Raw genomic sequence first — 27,753 nt, forward strand, 5'->3', positions numbered from 1 at the left:
TTTGAAGTTGTAGAAATGGGAGGTCTGAGCCTGCCGGTTCGACAATTGATGGCTCGATAATTGCCTTACCTTTCAAATTTCGATAGGAGCCTCGTCATTTGCGAAGGTATTTTGTTGCCTTGTTGTATTTTTAAATTGATTAATGGTGAAACTAATACGTACCATCATTCAATGGTCCTATCTCTAAAATCAATAAAATGTGATCAATTGTGAGGTCTTATCTATGATTTTTTTCATTATGACCAATCTACTCAGCGGTAGAGTCAACACCTTTATCAAAAATCACGTCATCTTCTTCCAAAGAATAATCAGAGTCATGAAATGACTCACATTCTTCACTTGTGGCATCACTTTCCTCTATTACCTCAACATTTACCAAGTTTTCTTCTCCTTGAAGTTGATCCCCTTCAATATTAATCACATCATAGGTTCATTGGTCTTCATTTGTGTGCTCCACAAATATCTCCACCTCTTTACTGTCAGGCATGTCATATATAAGGTTATATATATCTATTATCAGTCAACAAAAGCCTTATGCTTGTTTCAAAATAAGGCCCAAGCTTGAACCAAAATTTCACTTTTCTATCATCGACTTCCAACTTTTTCATGCATTCTCATTTGAATGATAGAACTTTCACCTTCCTTACAACAGTCATAGTAGGCTATTTGTCCACCAACATAGTTTATTTCTGGCTTGAACACCCGCTGACCGTTATAGTGCAATTTAAGAGTGTAAATTACTGGATATTCATCTGTTATGAAAAAAAATGATATTTAGTGTCTGTAAACAACAAATTTTCGAGCCGAGAAAAATAAATAATCAAGACCGGAAAATTGGAGTAACAAAGTGTAATATTTGATTTCAAAATGTAATGCGGTTACAATCTCTATAATAATCCTCTGATTCTTCAAATAATATGAAACACGTTGAACTTGAATTTGAATTTGATTTAGAGTCAAGGGCTTGAATAGCTTGATCTTGAATCTTCGTCTTCGAATTTAGATTTGAAATATTCGTCACGAACACTTGTATGGTTATGACGAACAGTAAAGATGAACAAGTAACTTGATCTTGATCTTCTTCTTCGTTCTTAATCTTGAACTTGAATTTGATTGCTTGAACTTTGTAGCTTTGTAGAGAATTTGCGGTCTTTGATCCACGAGCTCTCTTCTTGCTTCTTGTTCTTCCAAAACCCCCCTCTTTCAGAATAATGAGGACCCCTATTTATAATTGTAGGGAGTGGTATGAGGGTGTGATTTGATTGGTTGGTTTGAACTGACCAATCAGATTTCTTTGTTGAAGAGTTTTAATTTGATTGGTCAGAACATGTCACATGGACACGTGGCGTTATTTTAGTGGCTTATTTAATTTGACTTAGATTGCCACATAACTCTGACATGTGGCATGATTTTAGTGGCTTATTTAATTTGACCTGGATTGCCACCTAACTTTGACATGTAGCATGATTTTAGTGGCTTATTTAATTTGACTTGGATTGCCACCTAACTTTGACACATGGCATAATTCTAGTGACTTATTTAATTTGACTTGGATTGCCACCTAACCTTGGCATGTGGCATGATTTTGGGCCTCTAGGATGAGATGATATTGGGCTTAACAAAGTGGAGTCATCTTTATAGCCCAAATCAATGGATTTAGGTTTTTTAATTAAATCCACATTTATTGGGCTTAAATAATCGACCCAATTTTATTAATCCAAAATATTTATTTGGACTAATATATCTTGAATTTAATATAAATTGAACCATTCTACAAATTTATATTTAATAAATTATAAATGATTACAAATGCCCCCTGCTTCAAGTCTTGTCGAGATATTTTATCTTTTGAAGACTAGGCTTGAAGTATTACTTGTAGGATAATGACATGCCATTTATTTTGAGATGTACCGTGAATTCATACTATATTGATGCACATCTTCATCATTGTTGGAGTAGGAATGTAGAAAATTAGTTATATCCAATGAGTATTAGGAAAGAGAAGAAAAAAAAATTGATTTTTTTTTTCACTTTTTTTTTCACGTTTTTTTTTTTTTTTTTTGGTGTTTACTTGTCATGCAAGATTCCACCACTAATTGGAATCCGATTAGGAGTCAATTTTGTAGAAGCCTAATTCAAGTTTGAATCTAATTATAATAGGTGCTAATAAACCTCTATAAATAGATGTCTGATCTTCATTGTTTTGCAGCAATGTGGCTTGATGATCAGCGCCGTGGTACTTTCTTCTTTCTTTTCTTTGATTTTCAACAACCTTTTCCTCATCTTGACATGTTTGTTGTAGAAAATTCATATCTTATCGTAGATACGTAAGAATCATGAACGGTGTGATTTTCTAGAAACTAGACTTCTCAATTTACAACATATCCAAAATTGAGAATTTAATACTTTCATGACCGTTCTAGATAATTTATTTATTTATTTTTTTTTCACGTTTTTTTTTTTTTTTTTTGCAAATGCCTACCCTTTAGTCTGTTTTCTGAAAGGACACACTCCTTTTAGAATATTGATAGCCCAAATTTTCACAATTTCACATCCAATTAGGATTTGAAGAGAATAAATTTGTATCATTTTACTAGAGTTCTACCCAAAAAGTAATTACAATTACTTTAGAAAAAGGACTCTCTCACCATCACTACTTGTCTATAAATAGACTCTCTCCTCCTATTTATTTTCATCATTGGTATTGATGGTTTTGATACTCCTTTTTGCATATCCTCTTGAGTTCATCAACATATGAGGTACATTTATATATATATATATATATATATATATATTTTATTTTATTTTATTTTTGCAAATGAAAATATTACTTCATATGCAATAAACTTTTATTCTATTGGTTCAAGTCAAAGACTTTACACCGTCTGAGACAAAGACTTTACATGATTTGTGGGAAAGAAAAGGCATTCCATAGTCCGAGCTAAAGACTTTACACCGTCTAAGGCAAAGACTTTACATGATTTGTGGGAAAGAAAAGGCATTCCATAGTCCGAGCTAAAGACTTTACACCGTCTAAGGCAAAGACTTTACATGATTTGTGGGAAAGAAAAGGCATTCCATAGTCCGAGCTAAAGACTTTACACCGTCTAAGGCAAAGACTTTACATGATTTGTGGGAAAGAAAAGGCATTCCATAGTCCGAGCTAAAGACTTTACACCGTCTAAGGCAAAGACTTTACATGATTTGTGGGAAAGAAAAGGCATTCCATAGTCCGAGCTAAAGACTTTACACCGTCTAAGGCAAAGACTTTACATGATTTGTGGCAAAGACTTTACACCGTCTGAGTCAGAGGCATTCCATAGTCCGAGCTAAAGACTTTACACCGTCTAAAGCAAAGACTTTACATGATTTATGGCAAAGACTTTACACCGTCTGAGTCAGAGGCATTTCATAGTCCAAGCTAAAGACTTTACATGATTTGTGGCAAAGAAAAGACATTTCATAGTCCGAGCTAAAGACTTTACACCGTCTAAGGCAAAGACTTTACATGATTTGTGGCGAAGAAAAGGCATTCCATAGTCTGCGCTAAAGACTTTACACCGTCTAAGGCAAAGACTTTACATGATTTGTGGCAAAGACTTTACACCGTCTGAGTCAGAGGCATTCCATAGTCCGAGCTAAAGACTTTACACTGTCTAAGGCAAAGACTTTACATGATTTATGGCAAAGACTTTACACCGTCTGAGTCAGAGGCATTCCATAGTCTGAGCTAAAGACTTTACACCGTCTAAGGCAAAGACTTTATATGATTTATGGCAAAGACTTTACACCGTCTGAGTCAGAGGCATTCCATAGTCTGAGCTAAAGACTTTACACCGTCTAAGGCAAAAACTTTACATGATTTGTGGCAAAGACTTTACACTGTCTGAGTCAGAAGCATTCCATAGTCTGAGCTAAAGACTTTACACCGTCTAAGGCAAAGACTTTACATGATTTGTGGCAAAGACTTTACACCGTCTGAGTCAGACATAGGTTTTGCCCAAAGAATATAATAGTTCATTATTGAGATTCATTACCATGATTATTGAATTACTAATTTAAGCGTTAACGTTTTTTTTTTTTTTTTTTTACAGATTGAATCATGGTTTACCTTAGAGATTTGACTTCCTCTTCTTCAGAGTTGCGATACCTTTTGTGTTTCGATAGTACAAGAGATATATCATTGTATGAGCACCAAATCCAAGAGAGGTTCAATTTATCAGAAACCAAACTTCTTAACATATCAAAATTTATAGTTCAAGTCTTGCAGGATAGTTCTAAGCAATCTTCAAAAATGAATTTCACATACAGAAAAGCTGATAGATTCACATTTGCATGTTCTTATTAAAAGAAAATATTTGTATCTTAGTGTAGAGAATCCAAAAAAACTACAACATGTACAATAATCACAGCTAATAGCTTTATGGATTTGTACGAATATTTCTTTGAAGTCAATTCAAATTTTGTCTTGATTGGCCCTCTTTAATTCACATGTCATATATGACAATATACAAGAACTTTGTGATGCTCAAATAACAGTGTGCCCCATTTCTTTTGAACTTATGAGACTAAAATTTAGGATGTAACTCATGAATTATGGTGGAGAGGGTCAAGAGAGACTATGAGTTCTTTGGATACTCATGCGACTGAACTCAGAATGTAATTCTAAGCGCCTACGTACCTCAGTGAAGAGGATCAAGTCATAACGTAGTTCTGAGAGAATGATGTTTTTTTTTTTTGTTTTTTTTTTTGGTCCTAACTTTTGCCTAGGCCATTTTTTTCGAGATTTTCAACCTAGCAGACATTTTTTTTTATGGGGTGCCGTGCACAGTTTATACTCTTGCGGGCAGGAGTGACATGCAGTTTATACTCATACCTTAAGGAGTGAGTTTCTTTTCTTCAAGGATAGTATCTCTTTATGAACTTTCCGTTAATGGGGCCAATGCGCAATCCTTCTGAGTCAACCAGTCTGTAAGCACCACTTGAGTATACTTCTTGTACCACATATGGTCCATCCCATTTGGCGGAGAACTTGCTTCCAGACCGATGAGAAGTAATAATGGGCCTTCTTACAACAAGAACTTGATCACCCACTTGGAAGCATCTAAGACGAACCTTCTTATTAAAAGATCGAGCTAGATGAGCTTGATAGCATTGCAGACTTTGTTGGGTCTCTAGTCTTTTTTCATCAAGAGCCTTCAATTCTTCAAGGCTCAACCGAGCATTTTCTTCATCAGTGAGCCCTTCTTGAATGGCGAGGCGCAATGATGGTATTTGACGTTCAAGTGGAAGAACTGCTTCAACTCCATAAACAAGAGAGTAGGGAGTCGCTTGTGTTGGCGTGCGATACGTAGTCCTATATGCCCAAAGAGCCTGTTCCATTCTTTCATGCCAATCTCTCTTAGACTTGGAAACAACTTTTTTCAACAAGTTGCAGAGTGTCTTGTTAAATGCTTCAGCGAGACCATTAGCAGCTGCATAATACATAGAGGAATTGCGTTGCTTGAAGCCAAAAAGATCACATATCTTCGTCATTAACTTGTTATCAAATGGCTTGCCATTATCTGTCAATATGTATCGAGGAATACCAAAACGGTAGATAATATTAACTCGAATGAAGTTGGCGACATTCTCTTTCTTTACTTCTCTAAGAGAAACAGCTTCTGCCCATTTTGAGAAGTAGTCAGTTGCAGCCAGGATGTACAGATGTCCACCAGAGGACTTAGGCAATGGTCCAACAACATCCAAACCCCAAGCTTCAAATGGCCATGAGGCAATAGTTGGGTGCAATACTTCTGGGGGTTGATGTATAAAATTCGCATGGAATTGGCAAGCTTTACATCTTCGGACGTAATCCAAGCAATCTTTCACCATGGTTTGCCAGTAATATCCCATCCTTTTTATGTGAAAATGAAGTTTTGGTCCAGACTGATGCGCTCCACATACTCCAGAATGCGCTTTTTACATAGTTTGAGTAGATTCATCTACCCCCAAACATCGTAAGAGAACTCCATCGAACGATTGCCTGTAAAGTGTATTTTTATAATAAAGAAAACGAGAGGCTCGTCGTCGGATTTCTGTTCTTCTTCGAAGGTTTTCTGGCAATATTCCATAACACAAGTAATCTATTATTGGTTGTCGCCAATCATCAATTTCAGCTTCCGAAGTGGCGATAACTTGTTGAAATTCTTCTTCATGCTCAATTGGAGGTGGAGTTATCCATCTTTGGCAAACCACAACTTGTATTTCATCAGGAGATACTAATGCAAAAGCTAAAGCTGCCAATGCATCAGCCTTTTTATTTTCCTTTCTTGGGACATGTTGAATAGTCACCTCTCCAAGCCATCCTATCATCTTTTGAGCGTAATTGCAGTATGGGATTAACTCAGGCTTCTTTACTTCATAATTACCCAAGACTTGATTGATCACCAACTTGGAATCCCCAAAAACTTGTAGTTGCAATTGTTTCATATCAATGGCCATCTCAAGCCCAAGTAAGAGTGCTTGATATTCAGCAACATTATTGGAGCAGTTTTGTGTTAGAGTGAAGGAGTATGGCAAAACTTCTCCATGGGAAGTGACAAATACCACTCCAGCACCGGCTCCTTCACGATGTGCAGCACCATCAAAATACATCTTCCAAGGTGGCTGAATTTCTACTAGCATTGCGTCTTCATCAGGTAATTCATCAGATAACTCCCAATCATTCGGAATTGGATGATTGGCCAAGAAATCTGCTAGCACTTGTCCTTTCACTGCCTTCTGAGATATATACACAATCTCAAATTGTTGAAACTGGAGGTACCACCTTGCTAGCCTATCACTTAAGACAGGCTTGGACATGACAAACTTGATAGGATTCGCTTTAGAGACAAGTTGTATAATATGAGCCTGAAAGTAATGCTTCATCTTCTGAATTGAGAACACGAGTGCCAGACATAACTTCTCAATAGGTGAATACTTGATCTCGTTATGTGTCATCATCCTACTCAAGTAATATAGGGCATTTTCTTTCCCTTCATCATTTTCTTGTGCGAGAAGTGCTCCTACTGACCTTTCTTGTGTTGCAATGTATAAAATCAATGGTTTTCTAGGTATAGGAGCTACAAGTACTGGAGGTTTCATTAGATAAGACTTTATGTTCTCAAAAGCATTGGTACAAGCTTAGTCCCATTCAAAAGGAACATCTTTCTTCATAAGGCGACTGAATGGTTGACATCTCCCAGCCAGATTTGAGATAAACCTTCTAAGATATGCTAATTTTCCTTGTAAGCTTTTCAACTCATGAATATTTTTTGGCTCAGGCATCTTCAAAATAGCATCTACCTTATCTTGATCAATCTCGATTCCTCGATGTCGAACAATAAAACCGAGAAACTTTCCCGAAGTAACTCCAAAGGCACATTTTAAAGGATTCATTTTGAGTTGGTATCTTCGAAGCCGTTCAAACACCATTCTCAGATCTTTCAAGTGGTCATCACTCTTCTTTGATTTTACTACTAAGTCATCGACATAACACTCAACATTTTTATGAAGCATGTCATCAAAAATATTCTGCAAGGCTCGTTGATAAGTGGCTCCAGCATTTTTTAAACCAAAAGGCATCACTTTGTAGCAATATATACCTTTAGGAGAGCGAAATGCAGTAAGTTCTTCATCCTTTGGTGCCATGCGAATTTGATTGTATCCAGATGAACCATCCATGAAGGACATTGCCTCGTATCCAGTTGTAGCATCAATCATAAGCTCAGGGATTGGAAGAGGAAATTCATCCTTGGGGCATGCATTATTAAGATCTCTAAAGTCAACACAAATTCGTATTTGGCCATTCTTCTTTCTTACAGGTACAATGCTTGAAATCCATGTAGGATATTTGACTTCACGAATAAAACCTGCTTCAATGAGCTTGTTAACTTCAGTTTCGATCAAAGGAACCAATTCAGGTCTAAAGCGACGTTGTGCTTGTTTAACAGGACGAGTACCTCATTTTACATCAAGACGATGAACTGCAACTTTAGGGTCTAACCCTGACATCTCTTTGTAACTCCAAGCAAATACATCCCTAAATTCCATAAGCAGCTCAATATATTTCTTCTCTTCATCGTCATCTAGCGAAGCACTTACATATGTAGGCCTTATATCATCATCAACTCCAAGATTTACTTCCTTCAATGCATCAACAGTATTCTTTATCCCTTCCTCGAGTTCAGGTGGCGCATCTTCAGCATCCTCATCTTCTTGAGGATCACCATCATTAAAAGATATGTGATGGCATGCATGAATATTAACAAATCCATCATCAATTTTTGCATATAGTGGAGTACTTTCTTCGTCACAAATTGTGATGTGATTTGATGATCCCACACTTTCTTCATCTTCATCTCGCTCCCTAGTGTGAACTATGGTATGAGTTTTTGCTCTCAGGACATCTCCACATGAAACTACAAGTTTTGTTTCTCGCCTCATTCTAGAAGGGATCAAACTGGGCCAATTCTTGGGTGAATTATGCTCCCGGGCATATACCCGTTCTTCCACTGTTCTACAATCTCCTTGGTGCTTGTATTTCTTCTTCATTGGTCCCAATCGATCGAATACTGAAATTTTTGGAGTTGATTCTATTAGTCGATCAGATGCAGAAACCTTAGGAGTCATGCCACTAAGTCGATCAAACACAGAAGGCTTTTTGTTGAACATCACAGATTCTTCCACAGGGGTAATATAGTTGATGCTCATCCTTTTTATAGAGATTCGGATTGGTGACGGTTGTTTGTAACCCAGGCCTTCGCGCGATTGCTTGACATCATACCCTTTCTCTATCATCATCCTTTGAGTTGGATTTAGGCCATGATTTTCCCTTTCAATAACTTCATTTGGAAGCTTCCCTACTTTAGAAGCTTCATTGGGATTGTATCCTGCTTTCACCAACAACTTATATGCATTCGGGTCAAAACCCTCATTTGTACGATTTTTAGGGAGTGATTCATGTGAATTATGATTCGATGGTCTGACAAATCCCTGTATCATTTTTTAAGGTGATTTGATCGCATCAATTTGCTTGATAGGGAATGTCAACTTACTACTCTGCAACTCAGAGGGTGGGATCTTGACTTTGTTTGTCTTTGGGACATAGTGAGAAACAGGAATCATTTTCTTACTTGAAGATGCCTCACTTATCTTAGGTACTTTACTCATATTTGAAAGCGTTTTATCCTTTTCAATCATGATCCTCGCATTAGCAGGTGCTACATCAACCCTTTTTGTGATATCAGCAGGTATCACGTTATCAACTGTAACTTCTTTTGAATTCTTTAAGTAGAATTTTGCATCAGCAAAGTGCGCTTCCGTCTCGGTGAAAGGTTCATCATCAGCAACTACCTTCTTTTGAACCCTATCTTCAAAGTATTTGAAACATTGATGGTAGGTGGACGGTACTACTTTGTTCTCATGTATCCATGGTCTTCCTAACAAGATGTTATACGAGGTCTTTGAGTCAATAACATGCATCCATGCACTCGAACGCATATCCCCCATCGTTATATCTAATTTGACAGCACCAATGGCTCTCTGCCCCCCTTGGTTAAAACCTTGAATCATCAGACGACTTTCAAACAGTTCATTTATCGGTATTCCAAGTTCTTTCACAGTACGAATAGGGAGAATATTGACCCCAGATCCATCATCCACCATGATCCTATTCACTTTATGTCCACGCACAAAACCTACCATATATAAAGGACGATTATGCAACACTTCACCCAATAAAAGATCATCATTAGTGAATGTAAACTTCGCATCACAAGTGTCCACTTCTTCAGAGTGAGGCTTTATAGGGACTTCATGTGATGGAGGTAATGATGGTGATGAGCTTTCTACCATCATCTCTTCTCTATCAATGTTACAACACGAGGCCTTGGTGTCACGATGAGAAATCTTTTCACGAAACCAACTTGGCAAGAATTCCTCTAATGTCACCGGAGGGCGTTGCTTTTGATAGTAATTTCCCTCGACTCTTGACTTCTTCACATTCTTCTTTACCCTTTGAGTTTTAGGGGTAGGTGGATGGCACCACTTTGTTCTTATCTTCGCTCTAGTCACTTGCTTATTTGGTTCTCTTTGCAAGCTCATTTTATGACGTCTTCGTCGTGTCACTAAAATCCATCCTTCATCATCAGTATAAGCACCGCAAGATTGGTTTTCCTCTAGAGATTTATCTTCCCATATTACTTTATTCATCAAAGGAACAAGCGATGATACGTCAACATTTATTGGTTTGAAGTCACCAAATTTAATCATCTTTGATGGTGATGTGGCTAGGTCATCACCACTATCATGTATTTCGACAAAGTTGCAAAGAACTATGGGGTCAAGTGAACCAAAAGTGACAAAGACTTGATTTGAACTCTCCTTCTCATCTTCAAGCAATATCTTTCCTTCACGGGCCAAGTCCATAATCTTTTCTTTAAAGATAAAACACTTTTCAATAGGATGGCCCATCAAACAGTGATATTTGCAGTAATTTGGATCATTAGTCCTCCCAGCCTCATCTGGACGCTTCATTTCAGGTAGCTCAAAGAGTTTTAACGCCAGAAGCTCTTCGAAAATTACTGGAACATCTGAGTCCAAGAAAGGATACTCTTTTGCCTGCATTTCCTTCAAAGTCAGCTTTCTACCAGCGTTATTCTGAAAAGTTGTGGTCTTCACCCTTTGATTCTTGCTTAGATTTGTAGCCACTTTCAAAGGTACAGCATTAACACTCATCGACTCCTTGTTTCCAAACTTAGGTGCTGATTTTCCCCCTTTCTTTACCTCCATTTTATCTTTTCCCTTGCGAGGCCCATAAATAATTGGTCCATCAATCCCACTTGCAGACATGCTCAACTCCATATCATGAGCACGTGTAGCTAGTTCCTCAAACGATTTGGGTTTAATACCTTGTAGGATATAACGAAGTCCCCAACGCATTCCTTGAATACACATTTCTATTCCGGAAGTTTCACTAAGCCTATCCTTACAATTGAGGCTTGCATTTCTCCATCGGTTGATGAACTCAATGACGGGTTCATCTTCCCATTGACGTGTATTTGTGAGTTCAACCATGCTCACAGTACGCCTTGTGCTATAGAAGCGATTAAGAAATTCATGCTCAAGTTGTTCCCAACTATCAATAGAGCCTGCCTCGAGATCCGTATACCAGTCAAAAGCATTTCCTTGTAAGGAGCGCACAAACTGCTTGACCAGATAATCTCCATATGTTCCAGCGTTATTGCAGGTTTCAACAAAATGGGCAATGTGTTGTTTTGGATTTCCCTTTCCATTAAATTGTTGAAATTTCGGAGGTTGATAACCTGCAGGCATCTTCAAAACATCGATTCTTGAAGTGTATGGCTTTGCATATGTGAATGATGACTTTGAAGACACGTCATACTTATCTTTGATAGTTCCCATAATGAAGTCCTTCAGTTGATGAATGGGAATTCCTCCTTCAGGAGATACTTGCAGCTCATCCCCCAAATTTATTTGCTTTGTAACTGAATCTCCCTTTTCTTGTATCATCGGACGTTTTCCAGGTGCATGACTTGAGTCCCCCTCCATGACATTCTCAACTCTGTCCGTCAACTTGACAATTCGATTATCCTGATCTTGCACATATTTTGTTAGACCTTCAATTGCCTTCGTCAAACTCGCCAATTGTTCTTCAACAGTTGAGGTGTTAGTCATCATCGCTTGGATGGCTGTTATGGATGATGGAGCAAAGCATGGATTTTCCCTCAAACTGAAATCTGTCTGAAACAAGTTACGTGGAGTGACTGAGGCAGATCTAGTGATCAAGACATCATCTTCATCTTGAATAGTGCAATTCCTCGTGTTAAAAGGACTAAGTCGAGCCAATGTCTTTTCAACAATATCAGCTATATTCTCTCCTTCTTCCAATTCATTCGGAAAGAATCTTGCCCCCTTTGAAGATGGAAGATCAAAAATAGGAACTGATGCGGACGACACTTGAAGTGCTTGTTGTCCTAGCAAGTTTGCTTTGTTCCTAGTGATGGGTCCCAAACTTCCCATAGTAGCATCCAGTATGTTCTGCACCTCAGAGGAAAACTTGGAATCAGTAGCCTTAGCAATAATAGTCCTGGAGTCAAACTTCTTAGATGCCATTTAAGTGTTCTTGAAGTTTGATGATTGATGTGAAGAGATGAGAGGTAGAGATGGTCCCACTGGGCGTGCCAAAATTTGTAAACAACAAATTTTCGAGCCGAGAAAAATAAATAATCAAGACCGGAAAATTGGAGTAACAAAGTGTAATATTTGATTTCAAAATGTAATGCGGTTACAATCTCTATAATAATCCTCTGATTCTTCAAATAATATGAAACACGTTGAACTTGAATTTGAATTTGATTTAGAGTCAAGGGCTTGAATAGCTTGATCTTGAATCTTCGTCTTCGAATTTGGATTTGAAATATTCGTCACGAACACTTGTATGGTTATGACGAACAGTAAAGATGAACAAGTAACTTGATCTTGATCTTCTTCTTCGTTCTTAATCTTGAACTTGAATTTGATTGCTTGAACTTTGTAGCTTTGTAGAGAATTTGCGGTCTTTGATCCACGAGCTCTCTTCTTGCTTCTTGTTCTTCCAAAACCCCCCTCTTTCAGAATAATGAGGACCCCTATTTATAATTGTAGGGAGTGGTATGAGGGTGTGATTTGATTGGTTGGTTTGAACTGACCAATCAGATTTCTTTGTTGAAGAGTTTTAATTTGATTGGTCAGAACATGTCACATGGACACGTGGCGTTATTTTAGTGGCTTATTTAATTTGACTTAGATTGCCACATAACTCTGACATGTGGCATGATTTTAGTGGCTTATTTAATTTGACCTGGATTGCCACCTAACTTTGACATGTAGCATGATTTTAGTGGCTTATTTAATTTGACTTGGATTGCCACCTAACTTTGACACATGGCATAATTCTAGTGGCTTATTTAATTTGACTTGGATTGCCACCTAACCTTGGCATGTGGCATGATTTTGGGCCTCTAGGATGAGATGATATTGGGCTTAACAAAGTGGAGTCATCTTTATAGCCCAAATCAATGGATTTAGGTTTTTTAATTAAATCCACATTTATTGGGCTTAAATAATCGACCCAATTTTATTAATCCAAAATATTTATTTGGACTAATATATCTTGAATTTAATATAAATTGAACCATTCTACAAATTTATATTTAATAAATTATAAATGATTACAGTGTCATTATAATAAATATTACCAATACAAAAAATGTGAAAAAGCATACAAATTCAACAAAAAATAATAACTAGCCTTGCAAATTTAGATTTTTTTTGAGTTTGAATTATAAAGTTATCATGCAACTGAAGTCCTTAAACAAGAAAAACATGTCTCGTATATTTTTTTATGATTAGTTCTCAATTTAATTGTGTTTATAGTAGGATTCAGTTTTATTTACTTCGAGCGAAAAAGTATTTTATTGTGTAGTTCTAATAAATAGCACGAATACAAAAAATATAAGTAATCATACAAATTCAGAATATGTACTATAAACACGTTTTTTATGCTTTCTAATACCAGTGTAATGCAGTTGCGTGTTGTTTGTAATTTTGCTTTTCATATTAGTTTTCGGGTATTGTTTTGTATAAATCTAGTACTGAAGACTAATATAACTTTAATTTACGTAAATTAAGTAATAAAAGTGCAATATATATATATATATATATATATATATATATATATATATATATATATATATATATATATATATATATAAATACATGAAATACTTTATGAAAAGTTATAATGCATATTTATATAGGATGTATTTATGCGTTGATTTAGTGCATCAATGTTTAATCTGTTTCTTCATTATTTAATATGAAAGTTATAGTCTAATTAACTCAATAGAGTACTTACATGTTGGCGTAGCCCATTCTCCTAACGCAATTTCATTATCGTCTTTCTTATTTTTCTGCTGGTATAATGAGTATGCTTTATATGTTCTCATACCAGGAAAAGCAACTAAAGAGAGAAATTGTCATCAACCAACATCTGCAAAGTCGCTCTATTTATTATTCATGGATCAAACCATTAATCTGCATCCAAAATAGAAGTAGACAGGAAGGCAATATAGGGTTACGAGGCAAGAATGTGACCAAAATACTTCTAAATTTTTGTATAATTAGGTTTTTAATCACTTTTTTTTGTAGTACCAAAATTTCCCTTTGCAGTAGTAGCTGTTTGTTTAGAGAGTTAACTTCGTTAGTAATTAGACTAAAATCACTCAATTTAATTAATTCAAGGTTAGATGTGCACAGTCAAATATCACAGGGACTAAAAGTGGAATTAGGAAATAATACAGGGACTAAAAACACCATTTTTCCTATATATAAATATGGTATATCACATAATCCAAAATACTGAAATAACGATTATGACGAAATAATTGTTATTATCCACGAAGGCACTACAGTTTTCTTTAATAAATTCAGTTTTTCCTTTATTTATCATTTATTATGTAATTTAAGCGTAAAATTTGTATAAGGTGAATTTAACAGATTCTTCAACCGCATTACTTATTAGGAAAAAGGAACTTGAGCTATCATAAAATTTCTTTTTTTTGTAGTTATTATATATTTTAGAATTTTTTAATTATTAGCTGTCTTAATATTTATTGCCATATATTTTAGAATTCTTTAATTTTTTAATATTATAAAAATAATTAATTAATAATTTAAGAAAAATAGTAATTGCCGATTTTGTAGATAAATAAATAAATAGTAAAATACTTTATAATAGCAATATTATATATAACTTAGACTAAAAAAGATATGTTAGTATAATAAAATCTATTCTTCAACACTATCATTTCAACTTTTGGAATTATACTAATTAATTTAATGTTCATCAACTTTCTAACTTGATCGTCTAATATATAATTATTTGCCCAAAGCTGGCAAACCATTTAAGGAAAATAATAATTACTGGGCACATTTTGTTAGAATTGTTTGTAATACATCTTCAAGGATTCATCTAGATGCCAAATACAGACAACCCTAATAAATCTATCATAGTATATATAATATATATTTTTTTTCCAAAAAGAATAATGTCTCTGCCAACAAATTAACACACAAATTAAACTTGACTGCTAGAATCTAAAATTATGTTCACCTAAAACTTAATGATGGAATAAATGAGATACAATTTGTTAAAGGGTATATGCGGAAGGTGGAACATGGGAGCGTGGATGTACACATATCTTATTTTTATTTGTATAAAATAGAGAGACGATTCTCGATCTCAGTTCAAGAAAATACTTTGAAGAAACGTAAAAATAAAAAAGATATGATGAAAATATTAGTGAAATAAAGTATTAACAATACAAATATTAAGAATAATAAAAGTAAAAGAAACAATATTAATTAGTAATAAAATCAAAGCATAAATAAAATATAATTGGGAGGTCGACTTTTATTTTACTTCTTAAAAACTTTATTTTAGAAATGGAGGAGGCTCGCTTCCGACGTGCTATGTGACAAGAAGGTGCCACCACAACTTAAGGGCAAGTTCTACAAAGTGGTGGTTAGACCGGCTATTATATATGGGGCGGAGTGTTGGTCAGTTAAGGTCTCTCACGTTCAAAAGATGAAAGTAGTCGAGATAAGAATGTTGAGATGGATGTGTGGGCATACTAGGAGCGACAGAATTAGAAATGAGGCTATTCGGGATAAGGTAGGAGTGACCTCGGTGGAAGACAAGATGCGGGAAAGGCGACTGAGATGGTTTGGGCATGTGAAGAGGAGAGACACAGATGCCCCAGTGAGGAGGTGTGAGAGGTTGGCCATGGATGGTTTCAGAAGAGGTAGGGGTAGGCCGAAGAAATATTGGGGAGAGGTGATTAGACAGGACATGACACAGTTACAGCTTACCGAGGACATAACCTTAGATAGGAGGGTGTAGAGGACCCACATTAGGGTAGAAGACTAGTACACAATCTCGTTATTCTTCCCTATTAGTAAGCGCATTAGCGCACTATAATTTCCTTTGTGGAGGACTCGAATTAGGATAAAAGGCTAGGTGACCTATCCTTAGACCATGGTAGTTGTAGTTCTGCTCATTGTTTATTGCCATTTGATTTCTACATTGTATTGCTGTTTATAGCTGTGGGGCCGTTGTACTTTGATTATCTTATTTATTTATAATAGTTAATGTCTCTTTCTTACGTACTATTCTACCATGACTTTCCCACTTTTGCTATTACATGTTTTCATTTTATTTTCGATATGTTTGTCCCTATCTGACCTTTTATCTTGTTTTTCTCTCTTAAGCCGAGGGTTTTTCGGAAACAGCCGCCCTACCTTTCAAGGTGGGAGTTAAGTCTGCGTACACTCTATCCTCCCCAGACCCCACATGATGGGATTATACTGAATTTATTGTTGTTATTGTTATTTTATAAAAAAAAATGATCTCTAAGACCATTTTTTTCTCATGAAAATATAAATTCAAAAAGTATTAATCTAAAACAATACAATCTTTAACCAATAAGCATCAATGTCTAATTGTAAATATGTATTCTACCACAAAGAAAATGGAGATTTGAACCCCGAATGATGCATTTTATTATTTTGTAGTTAAAAGAATTGAGCTCAGGAGGTCAGAATTTTTGCCGATCAACACTTTTTTGACTTTAAACTTGAGCTCTGTTTCTGATCGTTTTTTGCTAAAGAGCGACCTCGTGAGGTCGATTTTATGCCTTTTTTTGGTAGTGTTATCTCTTCTAAGTATACGAGCACATTCATTAAAGCATTCTCATTCTACATTCATGAACATGCTGATTTTTTGACTGACCAACACTTCACCCCGTACGACATAGTCTGTATAACAACTACTCTATAAAACTTACATTTAAGTCTATCTGATACGTTATTTTCACATACGACAGTAAATGCAGCCTTCATCCGTCTCGCTCAAATACGACGTATAACATCTTCGTTGATGTCACCATTTGGATTATAGACCCAATATACTTGAAGTTTCCTCTCTATGGATGATTTGTATATCAATTTTCACTTCCCCATCTACCTCCACCTCCTGTGATGTGACAATAAACTTGCACTCCATATACTTTATTGTAGTTTTACTTAGACCTCAGCTTAAAGCCTTTCGACTATAGGATATGTCTCCATATTTTCAATTTATTGTTAAATCAGTTGCATGTCTCATCGATCAATACTACATCTGTTGTTTGCGGATAATATACATCATGATATATCCTTCTAATTATATCATGTCAATTCATCCATTACCACAACAAATAAAATTAGCTCGAGAGTTGATTATGTTGTCCTTGTATTCAATATAAAAAAGGGCAGTCCGGTGCACTAAGGCTCCCGCTATGCGCAGGGTCCGGGGAAGGGCCTGACCACAAGGGTCTATTGTACGCAACCTTACCTTGCATTTCTGCCAGAGGCTGTTTCCAAGGCTTGAACCCGTGACCTCCTGGTCACATGGCAGCAACTTTACCAGTTAATATAGTAAAACAAAAATACTTTTATGATGAAAAGAAAAAACAATATCTGAGTCCACAGAATTCATTGTGCGTCCTTAAGAAATTTAATCCCCTCACTGTACCCGAGGTTATGGATTATTTCCTTACAAGATAAAACGGTTAAACTATTAAAGAAGTAATGGTACCTCAAACTTCAATAACTTTAGCAAACTCAAAAGTCAACAACGAAATCACACAAAATACTCAATTTTGTTTGTAAGAAAATATATGCAGAAGAGAGAGAAATTTTAATTAAAAAAAAGTTGACGAAGAAAATCTCTCTATTTATAGCCAACAAATGTAGTATAAAAATGTGTTAATTGTACTTTATTGGAGATGTCACAATTCTTTAGAAAATGGACAACCTTCAAAAAGGTCAGAACATTTTGGAAAAGGAATAACATTTCAGAAAGATCACAATCCTTGAAAAAAAGTACAATCTTTTAGAACGATCATAACTCTTTAGAAAAAACATAACATTTTGTAAAGGTCACAAATCCTTTGAAAAAATTGCAACACTACCTTTAAAATCAAACAAATTATTGGTGCAAGTCCATCTCGAATGAAAGTCCTAATAATCTCCTCACTACCTTTCCCAAATCCTACGCATAGCGAGAACTTTAGTGCATCGGGCTGCCTTTTTTATTTTCGCTGAGATCTTGACTCCATCATATTATAAAAATGTTCCTAATCACTCATTTCTCGAAAGTCAGAATTAATATATTCTGTATAGTAAGAGCCAAGAGGTACTATTTTGTTTCTTTTACCACTTTCCAATTGTATACCATTTTTTTTTTTATATAAAAAAGTTGTACCTCTATTGCAGATCTGTAGTTAATGTTTTGGCGTTGTTCCTTTAGTTTACCTGTTTAGTTTAACATATTTCTTATGAGTATTAAATTCTAGATAGTAAATTAATAATCCCTAATAAATGCTGACCAACCTACAATAAATTGCTATGATAATCACTCAGACATAGTAATATAATAATATCACCTCTTATAGGAAGTAAGAGTGTGTATCGATTGGTTCGTTTTGATTTTAAGTATTATTAGTTTGATTTATTATTTTTTGATTTTTAAATATGTTAAATTAATAATTAAATTAATAAGATATTTGTTATTGATTTTTGATTTATTTATTTTTGGTCTTCAACGATTCGATTTTCGAGTTAATCAATAAGAAAATACTTTAAAAACAAATATATGATTACTGGAGTCGCCGTCGTAGTAACTTGCAAACCTGCAAATCTTTGCCGTTGAACCTAAAGCGGCAAATCCTAAAGAGTAAATACTAAATACTAAATAGTATGATATAGTGATTAACTGATTATATATTTATATTAATATTACCCAATAACCTAATATTATAAAATCAATATCGAATTGATAAACTAATAATTATTTTTTATAAAATTATTAAATAATTATTAACCCAATAATTCAATAGCAATAAACTAATAATTTTTTTTCAATTCAATTTATCGATCGATTCGATTTTTCAGAAACCCCAGGAATGTTCTTTCACAAATATCTTTGTCTTGTTCAACAAATGGACTAATTCATTACATTGACACAATGTTTCTCTTCTTTTTTTTTCTTTTTAACAGGATTTCACAATTTTGGAATTGGTAAAAAAAAAACAACAATTTTTTTAAAAGGAAAAAAAAAAACACCTGGTCTGGCATTTCTTGACCTTTCAAATGCATATCAATTTTTTAGTATTCTTTACTACTTAACTACTGTTTGTTTTTGATCTGCTTCACTGACTTAAATCAAATCTTGATTCTTTGGCATTTCTCTCGACTTCCCATCTACCCCATACCATACTATTTCTTTCTTCTCCAAAGAATCAGGTGAATTAAGAACTGATTTTTAGATTATTATGTTTTCTTGAATTTTTGAAATGTGAACTTGATTTTCAGTTTTTTAAGTCAGATGTTGTCTTCCTTAACCTGGAAAACTTGAAAAGGAAAACCCCAGAATGAGAGGAAGTTTAGCTGGTGCCGCACCTACTCCTATTGAACCTAGACAAAGGCTCTCTGTATCCACGTAAGTATCTAGCTATGGTCTTTGCTTATTGAATTTCCATTGATCTTAATTTATTTTATCAGGAGAAGTTACTGTACTGATTTGCTGAATTCTTGTCTGTGTTTACATATTTGGGTGTGCTTATTTTGCTGTTTGAGCATGTGGGTCGAGATGGGTTTTTAGTTTTGGATTTTGGGGAATGGAGTTGAGTACTGAGATTTCAGTGGAATGAAGTTCTGTTTTGCTTGCTTTCATTTATTTTTGAGCATAATTTGGGGAGAAATGAAGAGGGTAGGTCGATTGCTGTTGTGCTTGTTTATGGATTTCTTGTTTGAGAGAATTTTGCATCCAACTGTCACCCAGATCAGAGTTTGGGTCAATGGGGGTATAAGTTCACTTCTTGTGAATGATATTGATACTTTCTTTTGCCATTGGTAGATCTCCAAGCACTGAATGTCATCGAAGTTTAGTTGTAGAAATTCTATATCCTAAATGTGAAATGAAGAGACAAAAATGAGTTTTTGATTCTAGTTTGTTGATAATTGAAATATCTTGAAGAGACTACTTCTCTGTTTTTGTTATCTTTGCTGCGCCTAATTCGTGTCTGAAGAGTCTAGTCATAATAGATCACACCTTTTAGTTGTTTCGACAGCAACCTGTGATGTGAGGTAGTTATGCAACTGCTTTTGTTTTGCTTTTGTGCATGACATTGCCAGCTGATTGAGTTATTTTCTTCCATGTATAGTCTGTATTTAGTTGCCTGACTGCTAGTGCTTTCTGTTTTATCATTTCCTGTATACTTGCTGACTTTCTGGAAAGTGTGGGTGATGAAGATCTGCTTATATTAGAAAAATTATTTAGATTAGAGCCTTGTTGAGAGCTTGTATTCAATGTGAAAATATTAGATGTAGCAATCTAGAAATTTTTGTATGATGTGTTTTTTGATCCGTACTCTTCTTGTTTATCCATCCAGACCACTTTCTTTTGTTTCCTAGAACCGAAATCCTATTACTTATGAGTTTTACCTCATTAGATAGATACTTCCAATTTATAGTGGTATGTGTTCACATTAAGAGGAAGAGGATGTAATGGAAGGGTATCCTTTGTTGGGCAAAACAGAATAAGTTTTTTTTTCTTTCATTTTGGCATAAAGTTCTATGAGTAGAGAAAGGACATTTGCCCCAATTAACTTTCATAAACTTTTTTATTTCGAATGGTGGGAGATCTTTGACTCTCACGGCTAGTGGTTTCTTCCTCCCCATTACATTGTTAAGTTTTCTTGACAAAAAAAGTGGTTTCTTTCCTCGCTGTCTTTACCCATGTCAGGTTGGAAATAGAAGCCTTTGAATTGTCAGTTTTACCTCCCGTGTCCTTTTCTTCACCTCTGTGAAATTAGTACAACGCCCATTATTGTTTTTACTTTTCTCACGAAATCAGGAGCAGAGGTTGTGAATTTTTCATCCTTAAAGAATAAAAAATTCAGAAATCATCCAACATGATAGTTCTTTCATCATGTTTAAGATAATGTTTCCTGCTTTTTATATGCTAACCACTGTTCTTTCTTTTCAGCGAGGAAACCAGCAAAAGAAGGTTCTTGAGAAGTAAAGTTTTCAGAGATGGGGAGAGAGCTCTTCATAGTCCCACAAAAAACAGGAATTTTAGCTGCAAGTTCCCAACTATAAAGCTCATATTGGGTGTTATTGCTCTGGTTGCAATTTGGTCACTCTGGCATTCTCCGGCAATTTATAACACAGAATACATATCTAGTTCAGGCTCTCGGTAAGTATAATGTGTTTTGTCTTTGTTAGTATTTCGTTATGTTAAAAGATAATACCATCAAATAAACTTTCTAAAATACTCATATCTTGGGTTCCCTTCTGGGACCTTCAGATAGATTATTGATTGATGTTTGTGTAAGAATTAGTTTTTAGCCATGATTACTTATCAGTTGGGCAGATTATTTTCTGATATTCTAATTCTTTTTCTTTGCTTCAATGGTGAAAATCCTGTTTCTAGGGCTGCTTTGGTGCACAGAGAGTTAAGCGGTCATTCTTCAGCTGATCAGCGTTATACATCACTTTTAGATATTGACTGGGATCAAATTTCCCAAGTTATTGAGAAACTAGTCGATAGGAATGAGTATCAGGGAGTAGGGATATTAAACTTCAATGACAGTGAAATTGATCAGTTGAAGGAGTTATTACCAGATGCTGAGCATGTAATCTTGAAGCTGGATCACGTCCTGAATAATATAACATGGGAAACATTATATCCTGAATGGATAGATGAAGAAGAAGAATTTGAGGTTCCCACTTGTCCTTCTCTACCCAAAATTCAATTTCCGGGTAAACCACGGCTTGATCTCGTAGTTGTAAAGCTTCCATGCAAGAAGTCTAAGGATTGGTATAGAGATGTAGCTCGTTTTCACTTGCAGCTAGCAGCAGCAAGGCTGGCTGCCAGTAATAAAGGGTATCATCCAATACATGTGCTTCTGGTTACTGAGCATTTCCCAACCCCCAATCTGTTCACCTGTAAAGAGTTAGTTGTACGTGAAGGCAATGCATGGCTATATGAACCTAATCTGAACACTTTGAGAGAGAAGCTCCACCTCCCTGTTGGGTCATGTGAACTTGCAGTTCCTCTCAAGGCTAAAGGTCAGTTCTTGATGGTTGTGTTTATGTCAGAACACTATAACTCTGATACTGGTTTACTTATTTAACAAGTAAAAATTGCCAATCTGACCATCCTTTAATTTCACTCATTGCCCCTTGCAAGACATTACAGGGGAAAGTTGAGCTAGGTGGCATTGCTCCATCCATATTTCAAAAACTTTAGACTAAAGTCATTTTCTGAACAATAGTGGTATGCAAGCTGAGTTTTGACATGGGATACTGACCTTTGGGTTTCCTAGGAAACACCATGTACCTTCTCTTATAGCCCCCACCCTCCCATCCTTCTTTTCTGAAAACATAATACAGCTGTTTGTCTTGGCTTCTATCCATCTTCCTATTTTCTTGTGTTTTCTTTCATTTTCCTGGCAATTTGCGGGAGTGTGGGAGTGGAATAAGCAGTTGAGCACCGTTTTACTATTCCACCTAAAATGAAGATAATGAGAGGATTAACCTCCCAAGTTCAAGTTAATTTCTCGAAAAATGATAATCAGAATCTAACATCATATGTTTCTGCAGCAAATTGGCACTCTGGAAATTTAAGAAGAGAAGCCTATGCAACTATTCTCCACTCAGCAAATTTTTATGTATGTGGAGCCATAGCTGCAGCACAGAGTATCCGCTTGGCAGGTTCAACCCGAGATTTTGTGATACTTGTTGATGAAACTATCAGTGACTACCACAGGGGTGGTTTGGAGGCTGCTGGATGGAAGATCCACACGATAAAGAGAATAAGGAATCCTAAAGCTGAACAGGATGCCTACAATGAGTGGAACTATAGCAAATTTCGTCTCTGGCAGCTGACAGATTATGACAAAATCATCTTCATTGATGCGGATTTGTTAATACTAAGAAATATAGATTTTCTCTTTGAGATGCCTGAAATAACCGCAATAGGAAATAATGCAACCCTTTTTAATTCAGGTGTGATGGTCGTTGAACCATCAAATTGCACATTTCAGCTGTTGATGGATCATATCAATGAGATTGAATCGTACAATGGTGGGGATCAGGGGTATCTGAACGAAATCTTCACCTGGTGGCATAGGATCCCCAAACACATGAACTTTTTGAAACATTATTGGGAAGGTGATGAGGAGGAAAAGAAGCAAATGAAAACACGTCTTTTTGGTGCTGATCCACCAGTTCTCTATGTCCTGCACTACTTAGGTCTGAAACCTTGGTTATGCTTCAGGGACTATGATTGCAACTGGAATGTGGGGAAGTTGCAGGAGTTTGCAAGTGATGTGGCACACAGGACGTGGTGGAAGGTCCATGATGCCATGCCAGAGAACTTACATAAATATTGTTTGCTTAGGTCTAAACAGAAGGCTGCACTAGAGTGGGATCGAAGAGAAGCTGAGAAAGGTAACTATTCAGATGGTCATTGGAAGATCAAAATAAAGGACCCACGTTTGGAGATTTGTTTTGAAGATTTTTGCTTCTGGGAAAGCATGCTATGGCACTGGGGCGAAACAAACTGGACAGATAATGCCACCTCTTCTCCAACACCTCCCGTGGTCAATACTGCTTCACTTTCTTCTTTGTAACTAGGAGGTTCTGTTGCTATACCTCGCTAGTCTGTAAGTAATACAGAGTCACAACTTCAATGTCAACCAATGCCATTGGTATACATGGTGTTAACACTTGCCCCGCCCTCAAATATAGTTTGCTCTGCAGCTGTGTTACTTCAACTATCCTATTACTTAGGTTAGAAGGGGAGCCTTGGAGCAAACAATAAAGTTTGTTTCCGTATGGATTCGTGCCATGAAAACAACCATTAATGCTTGTATCAAGGTAGGATGCCTACATTACATCCCATTGGATTGCGGCCCTTCCTTGGACCCTGCGTGAATGTGGGATGTTTCGTACACCTTACCCTGTGAAATGCTGCAAAGATGAGTCAGTGTCATTGAGAATCTCTCTGTTTTGAGGCACGATATAATGTGTGTACAAATGAAGTAAAACTCTCACTATTTATGAAATTTGTTGATTGTAGAAAGCACAAACATAGTGATGTTCATGCAAATCATGCCATCTGTGAGTCCAAATTCTTAATCTACACTTACAATACAAGTGAACTCAATTTTTGAGCATGTTATAGAAATAGAAACAACATAGTGTGAAAGTTAACAAAGAAATTTTGGATGACAATAACAAATTGATTTGGTCAATTAACCTACATTTGACTAATATAATAAATAAAAAAATAAAAACTATTGGAAGAGTAGTCTCTCCCAAAACAAAAATTCGTTTGAGGATAAATGGTAGATGTTATTATATTATTGTAGAAAATAATAATTTATAGAATTCCAAATCATTTTCCTCCGATTTTTTTTTACCTAAATATGAAAGTCTTTTTACCATTTTCCAATTGTATACCATTTTTTTTTTAGTTGTGTTCTATTCTAGATCTGTAGTTAATGTTTTGGCATTGTTCTTTTAGTTTACCTGTTTAGTTTAACATTTTTCTCATGAGTATTAAATTCGAAATAGTAAATTAATGATCCCTAATAAGTGCTAACTAACCTACAATAAATTGCTATGATAATCACTCAAAGATATATATCACCTATTTTAGGAAGGTGATGATAACACTTCCACAAATATCTCTGTCTTGTTCAACAAATGGAGTAATACAAAATAATGTAGTTAGATATACTTAATTAACACTTTATTTTGGTTCTTAATTAACTTTCATTTATGGTCTTTTGTAGGTGGAAAAAATGATCAAGGAGATGATGAAATTGAAGACCTTACTTGATATAATTGATTGAAAGTTGTAGAAACTTCAAATGCTTTTGTTGGACTCTTGTTTTTTTACATTTTGAAGCTTGTGCTAAGCTACATTCTTTTTGTTTTCTATCGATATGAAACTTGTGGTAACAGTTGAAAATAGATTTTGGTATACTTTTCCTTTATGGATATTGTGATTGGGATATTTTGGCTTATATATTAATCATTTTCTTACGTGATTTATAGAATATTTAGTGTATTATATTTTATATAATGAGTAATATTTATTTTTACGACCCTTGCTATAATCTGTTGTTTCTATATAATAAATAATGCTCAAGAAAAATATAAGAATTGTTGCAATAGAAAATAAAAATCGTTGCGATATCAATAAAAACCATTGCCATAATATATATATATATATGCGATATAGAGAACAACCGTTGCAACAAACTCTATTGCAACGGTTGTAACCGTTACCACTGATTCAATATAATAGTCCCTATAGATGGAAGGATAACCGTTGCAATAGAGGTACCTATAGCAACACTTTCAAGAACCGTCACATTAACCGTTATAATAGAGATACAGCAACGCGAGTGGATGAGACGGTTTCCAATCCGTTGCCGTAGCTCTATGGCACCGGTTTTAGGGCCTATTGCAACACATATGAAACCGTTGCTAGAATGCATATGAAATCGTTGCCTTTAGGTTATCTAATATACGTAATGATTAAAGAAAGTAATCTCAATTTTTTATCAGTTTCAAATATGAAATTCATTTTTCTCTTTACATCGAGGTATAATATTCACTTTGCCGAAAGAGAACTTCCACATACAATGATGCACTACTACTCGTAAAAATGTTAAATAAGCTTATCTTTTACAAAAAATTTTTAATATATCTTTCTAACTTTCAAAAAGTTCACATCCTAACGATTAGTTATCCTAATTATCCGATCGCTATCACATCTCCGTTATCAATTGAACCTTCTATAAATAATCCTCTTTTTATCAGATTATTGTCGATGTAATCCTAAGAAGTTCATTTTCCGGATTATATAGATACATGCTTCCTCAAAATATTTCCAGTTCTTCCCTTAACTTTCCTTGAGAAAACTAAATTAACACATTTAGTTTAAGAATGTAAGAAACAGAAAATACACTAACAAATCATTGAAAACATATATTAAACCAAACTGTCTCTAGGTTTTAATTAAGGTGTAATTTTGAATTAATCAAACAATTATCCTAATTATCAGTTTGTATATATATATATATATATGGACTCCACGTTGTTTCAATTGATGCACATACATGTCCTTCTCCCCTTAGGAAAGTTAGGTTTGATCAGCCACCTAAATCATGGACTTGTATAGGCAGGGTCCATTTCATTTTGCGTACTATTATTTTTTTAAGAAAACGATATCTCTTGCCGTTTGATTAAATTGAATAAATTTATTTTTAACTTTTTCAGATCTTCTTTTATATGTAAAATGAAGATTTTTTATATATAAAAAAACTATAAAATAATAAATAAATAAATAAATTATAAAGGGCTAAAAAATCATTCTTCCTATTGTTTGGTTAACAAAATACGTAGGGCTACATTAATCACGATTTTTAATCTTTTATAGTCACATAAATGTATAATCTATATCTATATATAATATAAAGCTAGATATAGACAAAATGATGTGACATTTCTCTATGACCTTCATTCTTATTTATCTTTTTTCTCATTTTTTGACATTTTTTTATTCATTAATCAAGCGACTAACTAAATGGATTAATAAAAAAAATCATAATCATGATTTAAAAAAATAGTAGTAGTAGTAGTAGTATGGTGTATGATCTTCTTAAACTTTTCATTCACTAGATTAGTATATAGATTTTAAACGACAACATAATAATTTTGTATTTTTTATAATTTTTATTCGAAATACATAATTTTTGTGATTTATTGTTTCTTGCAGGGATAAAGAGAAGGTCAAATAATGCATATATAAAAAGAAGATTAATCTGGGAGTGAGTAAGTTCTATTTGATCAGAATTGAACGTAAGATGCGTATTGTTTTACGTACTTAATGTCTTCTAAATTGTTATGCATATATTTTGTGTATTGATATATTTTTGCATATACAATTCAATAAAATTTTGATTTTTGTTGTCTTCATTAGTATATTTTATCATTTTATGTGAATTTAAGCTAGAAATTTATTTGTTGTTTTATGTCTTTTAATTATTCGAATTGTTGTAGTATATTGAATTAATTAAATCCACTTTACAAGTTATTATTATTACTATTTTCATAGAGATGTATCTAAGTGGTGCTGCATCAAAAATCTTTAGCCCTTCGATATATTAATTCTAATATGGTTCGACAACTAATCTGATTGATTTAGGATCAAAACTAAATATATTTTTTAACAGATGTTGGTTTCTTGTTTTGGTTTAGGGGTGATTTAGTAATATATGTATTTTTAATATTAAGTGGCACTAATGATATTTTAATCAGTAGTAGAAAATTAATCTATTATTGATTCAGACATTATTATAAGATTTTTCTGATAAAACATTACTAAGGTAAGACATTAGAACGTGAGAATGCTAGAATAGAAATTCAAACCAAACGATCTCCATTAGAACACGAGAATGTTAATATAGGAATTTAGTCTAGACGATCGGACTAGAATCGACTATCATATTGACACATACTATATAAAGAAGTAAAATAAGATTCAAA

At 34.7% G+C, this 27,753-nt stretch overlaps 1 protein-coding gene across 4 annotated transcripts; it reads left to right on the forward strand.

Moving 5' to 3' along the window:
* LOC129902487 (putative UDP-glucuronate:xylan alpha-glucuronosyltransferase 3) lies at positions 1-24,301 on the forward strand. Of its 4 annotated transcripts, none has more exons than XM_055977746.1 (5): positions 1-106; positions 19,511-19,624; positions 21,173-21,382; positions 21,620-22,257; positions 22,792-24,301. In XM_055977746.1, the coding sequence occupies exons 2-5, from the start codon at positions 19,557-19,559 to the stop codon at positions 23,820-23,822; spliced, it is 1,947 nt and encodes a 648-aa protein (XP_055833721.1). In that variant the 5' UTR covers positions 1-106; positions 19,511-19,556; the 3' UTR covers positions 23,823-24,301. The 4 variants fall into 4 exon arrangements, with proteins under 4 accessions (XP_055833721.1, XP_055833723.1, XP_055833722.1 ...); XM_055977748.1 differs by having other exon boundaries at positions 3-106; positions 19,507-19,624; XM_055977747.1 differs by lacking the exon at positions 1-106 and adding an exon at positions 19,273-19,428 and having other exon boundaries at positions 19,507-19,624.
* The last annotated feature ends 3,452 nt before the right edge of the window (positions 24,302-27,753 follow it).

The sequence above is a fragment of the Solanum dulcamara genome, chromosome 9 (genome assembly GCF_947179165.1).
Source record: "Solanum dulcamara chromosome 9, daSolDulc1.2, whole genome shotgun sequence".
In the NCBI taxonomy this organism is placed as follows: Eukaryota; Viridiplantae; Streptophyta; class Magnoliopsida; order Solanales; family Solanaceae; genus Solanum; species Solanum dulcamara.